At 43.7% G+C, this 8486-nt stretch overlaps 1 protein-coding gene across 1 annotated transcript; it reads right to left on the reverse strand.

Annotated features, from left to right (window-relative positions):
- On the reverse strand, positions 5135 to 6085 carry LOC110437541. Its single transcript, XM_021466012.1, has one exon. It carries the CDS (start codon positions 6083 to 6085, stop codon positions 5135 to 5137), a length of 951 nt encoding a protein of 316 aa, XP_021321687.1.

Consider the following 8486-nt stretch of genomic DNA (forward strand, 5'->3'; position numbering starts at 1 on the left):
ACACCCAAAGGCAAGACCTAGCCTAAGCACCGCGCTTACGCTAACTCTCACTACTCTAGCTGCGATCAAACAACTATAGCACCTTGCTAAAGGCGATGGGAAACAGCCACGAGCTTGTTACAGGATCACAATCTAATATGTAACTACTAAAGGACAAGATAGAACACTACAATACTATTGCAAGAATAATATTGCACAAAGTAATACTTAGAAAAGTAGAAAGAGAATATATTAAGAAAACAAGTCTTACAGGAGAAAAGATACAAGAGCTATACCAGACTCTCCAGAAGACGACTCCGGAGACCCCGAGCTTCGCTCGACTCAACTCTAACTCCCACACTAGACTACTACTACTACTACTCACTTGTATCTAGCTTGGATCACTTGAACCTTGAATTCATCATGCCTTGGAAGGGTGAAATCAGCCTCTATTTATAGGGAGAGGTGGAGTAGGGGCTACTCCACCGCCACGTCATCGATCCGTGTGATCATGCCTCTCCACCCTTGGATCAAACCGACTTCACAACCGCCATTTGATCAACGGCAGGGGCAAACCAACACGTGAGACATGTGGGGAAGGTCGGTGGGAGGCCACCGACCCTGAAACCGCCTTACATGTGGGGTCGGGCGACCCCACTCCTGACCACCTGGGCCCACCAGCAGTGTCCACAATGGTCCCTTATGTCGGTGGAGTAGGTGGCACACCTGGGTCCCACCAAAGAGGGGTCGGGCGACCCCCTCCCTGTGGGCCCAGGGTGTCACCTGTTGTCCCCTCGATCTCCTCTTGATGATTCTGATGTTGGCTTTGTCAAATAATGTCTTGAATTTGTTGTTCCTGCATAAACAAGCTAAGAGTACAAGTGGAACTAGTTATGGATAAAATATGTTCATGTCATGTCATTTCCCCTTGCAACCGAGGCATGTTGACGGTGTTTTGTATGTGGATTTCTATGGTATATCCACCGTCAACAAGATCCCCCAAGCTTAACCTTTGCTCGTCCCGAGCAAACAATCAAACTTAGCCTCGGTGGATCAGGTATTGTTACTATGTTCACATTTCAAGAGTACCATGTGTACAACAAACTTCTTCTCTTTGCATGAAAAATTTAGCTATGTAAACTTACCCATATTACCTTAGTCCCTTATGGGGCTTATGGCTTTTCCTTTGTCTTAGGTGGTTGAAAGACAGAACAGTTCGACTTGAGCACTAACTTTCTCATTCTTAGCAAGTTTCATATCAGAGGTTTTGTGATATTTTCAAAAGAAAACTTAAATGTTCCTCATATGGTTCTCTCATGTCACTCAAATGGTGTATAATTCCTCACCAAGGCATATGATAGAGTTGCCTTCTCTATTTCATCCTATTTCTAAAAGGCTTATGTGGAGCTTAAGGTAGGGATGAAAGGAGATAGCATACTTACTTTGCATGTGTTGCGAAGTCAAAGCTCGGATCCTTGAAGAGAAGTGTCATACTCCCAGATCAAGATGTGCAAGTGTGATATATGGTGGACTAGGTTGCTCCTTTATTTGCTACACTCTCTCTACTTGTATATTGAGACATGGCTAGCATTTTCTTTTTCTTCGAGCTTTATGTGCTCAATTTTTTTTTTGTGGACTTGCACATGTCCATCTTTTTATTTCATTTTGCCTAGGCTTTTGATGTCTCATTTACCAAATAATGCTTAGAGAGAGATATTCTAACATTTAGAGTATGGAGCAACCTATTTAGTGGATGCGAAATACATGTGGTTGCGTACTTCCAGTGTAGAAGCAGCATATATATATGTGGTGTGTACGTGATCTTGATCTTAGGAGCATGAAAAGTCTCTTAACAGGGGTCAACAAGACTTGACGACACTCAACACAAAGCAAATAGCTTATGTGGAAAGGTTGCAATCATGTAAAGTAGATATAGCTGTGGTAGGAATTCATCACCATTGAGGAACAATTAAGGTTTTGATAATTTTAAGAATAAATCTCTGATAATCATGCATGCTTAGAATAATATTATAGCAGCTCTTGTCTCACTATCTCATGTCCCACAACAACTTAGACTTAGTTCTAGCACTTGCAACCCACAAAGTTTTCAGGTTCATGGCAGTTTAAGTGAGCTAAGTGATCCATACTTGGAGAAATACTAAGTTGTATACTAGGTACTAGAGAAACATTAACAAGCAACTAGTCATCATTTCCATGAGGGATATAGACATACATGAAGCATATATGCTAAAGGGAAATGCTAATTTTTTTTTTTAGAGCAAGAATGATAAAATGCATGGAAATAAATAGGATAGAATACTTACCTTGGTGGGGGAGAGGATCTCCCCCAAGCTTGTCCTTCCTCACTGGGGTGGATACGATGGATATGGTGGATATGGTGGAGGATATTGCTGTGGAGGATATTGTGCAGGAGGAGGTGGATATGCATGTGGTGGTTGAGGAATGTATGGTGGTACGGGCAGGTGATATGATGTGTAGGCTTGGCACCAGTTTCTATTGCTGCTCTCCTCAAAATTTTGGATTTGCTGTTGGGTTTCCACAGTGGCAGTGTGAATGGCTTCATGGTTAGTACGCAATGTAGCCATACCTGATCTGAGTAGCTCCATGTCATGACGGTGACTGCGGTTTCCAATCTCCTGCGAAGAAGAAAGAGACAACCGGGCACTACGTCTCCTCCCCGTCCCGGAGGTGTGCATGGCATTGGAAGTGCCCTCATTATCTGAATCATCTTGCTGTTCAGCTCGTGACTGTCCACGTGTGAATGGCCCTGCAAAACTTCTACGTCCTCCAACTCCAGGAACATTAGGCATTAACGGGTGGCCCCCGTATAATTTTAACTCTGGTTGTGGCAAAATGAGTCTTGCATTTGATTTACGCAATATAAATTCAATTGTGTCATTGGGGCCACGCGTAATTACTTTTGCTTGAATGAAATGATATTTTCCTAACACAGTTCTAGGAGTGGGTATGTACTGGATGGTGTCATCAAGGATCAAAATGTAATCACACAATTTTGTAATTATAGAGGTGAACTCAATTGGGTCATTCTTCCGTGCTATAGTGATCCAATGATGTACCATGGCTTTTACCGGTGCAATACGAATTCTATTCACCATGGCATATAGAATTATATTATCAATTTCCCGCACAATCCGAATGTCATCTCTAGGGAATAGAGTGATGCCTATCCATTTGTGCATGAACCGTAGTGTGGGATGGCAAATATGGCTAGTACGTGGGTAAGTCTTTCCAATTAGATTCTCCCCAGTTATTTCATGCCAAAATTCTTGTCTATTAAAACCCCTTGTGGCAACTTCTACGTTGGTTTTAAAATTCATAAAGCCTAAACATGCAGCTAGATGGTCCCATGTGAAATCATAATCTTGGTTTCTTAGGCGAAAGTAAATGGTTGTTTCGGTTACCCTTACGGTGCTCAAAAATTCTAGAGTGAGAATCTTGCTACCTAGGTGTTCCGAAAAGTCCCAAAATTCACCCCATCCTATTGCAGCAAAGACATCAAAGAATTCCTCATACATACCTGTGTCTTTGAGGAATTTAGGGTCAATTACCTTGGTATGCTTGAATTCACGGTGGCGTAGATGGTTAAGCTTCTCCATTTCTTCTACGGTGAGCAAAAGTCCGGTCTCTATATCTTGCATCCGTAGAGGTGCTGCTTCTTCATTAAGTGGTGTTTGCTGTGGCATGGCCTCATGCTCTTGCTCCTCATGAGTCTCAGAGGGAAGTCCCTGATGAGTGGAGTACTCTTCTACCGAACTCATGGTGCCGTGGGAGTGCCTTGATGAGCTTCTGCTAAACGCTCCACGCACTTTCTTCCCTATGTTCTTGAGTGGATTCTTCATGCTAGATCAAGAAAATAACGAACACCACTTCCACCAGAGAGGTTAGTTTAGATTTTGACTCTTCTTACCGGCTGATTACCTCTCTTGATTTCTCGACGGGTGAACACTTGAGCAATAGGGAAAGTGAAAGGAAGAGTGTTGATGATTTTCTTGAGTTGCTAGTAGAGGAAAATGGTTGTGAGTGAATGAGTGAGTGGATGGAAGAGAGGACAAGTGCAGAGGGCACTTTGTCAGGGTCGGCCGACCCCTCTTTTTCCACGAAACCACAAATGGCCAACACCTTGTGTCAAGGAAAGATGGATGGGAAAGAAAGAAATAAGGAATGCTGCAGGGAGGGGGTCGGGCGACCCCATCACCACCTCCTCTTTGCGCTAGCTGTTCACCAGATTGATGATGAATGTGTGCCATGGCTGGTTCCCCATCTCCACTCACTCTCTCCTTTCTTTTGGATGTTTTCTCAAAGAATCTCTTCTTGGAATGTGGTGAAAGAGAAAGGAGGGAACAAGACAAGACTAGATGGGTGGATGTTTGCTCATGAGATGCTTCACGGGATGAGCTTCTCAAAATGTTGATTTACTTAAGGCTTTAAGCAAGTATCTTTCCCATACTTAGCAAGAGTGATTTGTCTAGGGGTTGCTTAAGTGACTTTAGAAAGAAGAAGATGGTTTTTGTTAAGTTAGCAGTGTCTCCTAATTTCACTTATGTTTTAGTGGAAGCAGGGGATGAGAACTAGAAACTCTAGCTCCTAGGGTGAGTGTCGATGTTTATGAGTCTTTATTTCTATACTCACTCTCCCTACATTACTTGTGCTGCCATACACCAGAGGAGGGGAGGAAGTGGGGCCAACCATGGGGTCGGCCGACCCCTCCTCTCACTCTTGAGTAATGCTGGGCACACTACACGAGTAACAGAACAAGCACATGCAAGAAAAATAGATGAAAGAGTTAGAGAATTCTCATGCACGGTTCAATTCGTTGATCAAGTGGGATTACATGAGTTGACATGGTAATGTTTTGGTGTTTTCTTGAATGGAGCATAGCATGTCATGACAGGAAGTGGCAAAGGACACTAGATGATAGGTGGGGGCCACCAAAGTGGGGTCGGGCGACCCCCCTTTGGGCCCCACCTGGTGTCCACCTTGCTCAGTGAGTTTTTATTTTTACTTTACTTGTCTTAACTCAAGTTGATAGAAGGGTTGGAAAAGATGAAGGAAGTTTAATAAGTAACTTAAAGTTAAAGGTCAGTGGGCTTACCTTGATGGAAGAGCTGTTACCTCAGGTCCTTAGAACAGGACCTCCTCCTTGAGTTGATACAGAAATTTTCTTCGGAGGTGTCATCGGTTGTATTACCTTCTTCTTCCATATTTTCTTGCTCTTTGCTCTTGGCGTTGGATTGGTCTTTTTCTTTGGCCTAGTTATGAATGTGACGGTTGCCACATCCACTGCCAAGATTAGTGAGCATTGCACTACCTTTGGTTTGAAGTTGAACTTCTCCTGGGCCCCATTGATTGTAAATTGAATTTCTCCGGCTCCAACGTCAATATGTGCATTAGCAGTGCTGAGAAATGGTCTTCCCAGGATAAGTGGAGTCTTTTCATCCACCTCCATGTCGAGTACCACGAAATCCACAGGGACCAGGAACTCGCGTATCTTTACGGGGATATTCTCAGCTACCCCCGCAGGATGGCGAATTGACTGATCCGCTAACTGCAAATGTATTGATGTAGGGGACAAAACAGCATGGGTTAGTTTATCAAATATTACCTTTGGCATGACACTGACACTTGCTCCCAAGTCGCACAGTGCATGCTCGAAGTGATGTGTCCCAATGGAGCAGTCGATGGTAGGACATCCAGGGTCCTTCTTCTTTTCTGGTAGTTGGTTTAGTATCGCCGCGCTGCATTCTTCTGTTAGCTTAATCACCTCAGTTGTAGGCAGCGGGCGTTTGTTGTTGAGGATGTCTCTCAAATACTTGGCATAGGTTGGAACCTGCATTGCATCAAGTAGTGGAATATTGACATATAATTGCCGAATTACCTCAACAAACTTCCCGAATTGTTCATCGGTGGTTGGCTTCCTTGTTCTTGGAAATGGCAGCAGAATGTTGGTGTCGTAGAACTCGTGCGGAGCTGTCTTTCCATAGAACTTGGTGTTTTCCTGCTTAGATGGTGCTTCTTCCTTGTCTTCCTCAACTTCCTTATCTTTTCTTGCAGTCTTTTTTGTCATGTCAGGATATGGTGGATCACGAGTGGTCTTACCCCCTCTCGTGGTCACATTAAAGATATTGCAAGAATTTACAGAAGAAGGAACAGTAGCAGCAATTTGTGCTATTTGAGACTCTGAAATTTTATTAAAGTTTAATTGGTCCTTAACAGAAGAAACAAGGGAATCCATTTTAGCAGTTAATGATTCAAGAGTCTTGTCATTAGCTAACAATCTTTTGTTCATGCTTTCATTGATTTTAGCTTGATTAATGACAAGTTCTTTAAGTGAAAGCCAGTTAGAGTTACTAGAGTTACCTTGGCCCTGGAAGCGCGAAGTTGGTCGTCCATTGTTGAAGGATTGCACAGCTTCATGGCTTGCATTTTGCACCCTGCTCCGTTGGTTCGCACGTGCAGTGGCATATTGTTGGATGGCCTCTCGATCTTTCTTTACCTTGGCTCGTTCATCCAACTTCTTCAACAAGAACTCCATCTTGTGAGATATTTCATTTACCTCTTCAATGGTTTTCGTGCTTCTCTTCTTGAGTTGAGGGCGTTCTTCTCTCCATGTTTGATTTGTCACTATGTTCTCAATGAGAGTTTTAGCTTGAGTGACATTGAGGGAGGTAAACGCTCCTCTTGCGGCGGCATCAAGGTGGCTACGCGCTACTGGAGTCAGCCCATGGTAGAAACCTTGAATCAGGAGCCACTCTTTAATTCCATGATGTGGACACTCTTGAATGTACTCCTGCAGACGTTCCCATGCTTCGGGAATAGTCTCGTCTGCCTTCTGTTGGAAGCTTGAAATCTTTGCCCTCAGAGCAGATGTCTTGCCCATTGGGAAGAATTTCTTGAGAAATGCGTTGGCACATCTTCTCCAGGTGTTGACATCATCGGGTTGAGCGTAAAACCATTGCTTTGCCTTCCCAAGCAATGAGAATGGGAATAGGCGAAGGCGGATGGCGTCGGCCGTTACCCCTCTGATGGCAATAGTGCTACACACTTCCAAAAAGTGTTGGAGATGTGCATTTGCATCTTCATGTGGCTTCCCACTAAATGTACTTGCTTGCACCATAGTGATAAGTGATGGCTTAATCTCAAAGTCGACATCTTCGACCTCCACCCTCGGTCCAATGGTAACATGGGCAACTGATGGAGATGAGAAGTCGGAGATTGATGAGGAAGCCATTGATTGGTAGAGTGTCGGTGCTAAGCCTCCTTCCTTGAGTGAATTCAAGTATGAGCTGGATCTCCGATAAGTTACTAGACGGTGTCTAGGACTCTGTCGGGATGTCTCAGGATTTTCTAATGTGGCCTTGAATTGGAACTCACTCATACAATGCCCTGCTTCACAATATAGAGAAACAAAGGCAAGGGGTAAACCCCCCCTACAACTAATTGATACTAAGTTGATGATATTTTTTTCGGATTCGTTCTTACTAAGATTTCTAGGCTATGCTTTCCCCGGCAACGGCGCCAGAAATGCTTGTTGGCACTTCTTAACGCAACCACCGGATATCGGTGATGGCGCCAGAAATGCCTGGTGTGGTAACTCTATTAACTATTGGATAATTCCGCAAGCGCACAGAAGGTACCGCTGTAGCACTTCACCCGGGAGTATTCCAAGGTATCGTAATTTATATTTTCCCAAGGAAAAGCAATAGCTAGAAATGCTTGTAAGAAAAGAGATCCTATCTCAACTTAGTTACAACTAGTGCAGAGAGGTGGTAACGAAAGGTGAAGGAAGGGATGATGATGATCCAGAGATAATCAAAAAGGATAACTACAAGATAACTAGAGTAGAGTAGCTAGGTGGGAGGACAACGAGTGAGTACAGGTTCCTAGGATATCTAAGTCTACTCTCGTGAACTAATCTTAATCAAATAGCAGAGACACACTAGATTGATACCTTACTAATGGCTGCCAGGGATAGCCGAGCTGGTAAGACGCTTAAAAGGTTTTTCACCTAACCCCTTACCGAAAGCGACTATTGGGCTTATGGACGCCTTATCTTTTAAGAACTAGCTCGTACGTGAGGAGAACCTAATGCCGCCCACGATCTGTCACCTACTAGGGAGTGCGCCCCTACTTTCCGTCCGAGCCAGCGACACCCAAAGGCAAGACCTAGCCTAAGCACCGCGCTTACGCTAACTCTCACTACTCTAGCTGCGATCAAACAACTATAGCACCTTGCTAAAGGCGATGGGAAACAGCCACGAGCTTGTTACAGGATCACAATCTAATATGTAACTACTAAAGGACAAGATAGAACACTACAATACTATTGCAAGAATAATATTGCACAAAGTAATACTTAGAAAAGTAGAAAGAGAATATATTAAGAAAACAAGTCTTACAGGAGAAAAGATACAAGAGCTATACCAGACTCTCCAAAAGACGACTCCGGAGACCCCGAGCTTCGCTCG

The sequence above is a fragment of the Sorghum bicolor genome, chromosome 8 (genome assembly GCF_000003195.3).
Source record: "Sorghum bicolor cultivar BTx623 chromosome 8, Sorghum_bicolor_NCBIv3, whole genome shotgun sequence".
Taxonomy (NCBI): Eukaryota; Viridiplantae; Streptophyta; class Magnoliopsida; order Poales; family Poaceae; genus Sorghum; species Sorghum bicolor.

Bases quoted from the DNA above. Each gene is read 5' to 3' on its own strand.
- LOC110437541 (XM_021466012.1), bottom strand. From the start codon at position 6,085: ATGACAAAAAAGACTGCAAGAAAAGATAAGGAAGTTGAGGAAGACAAG.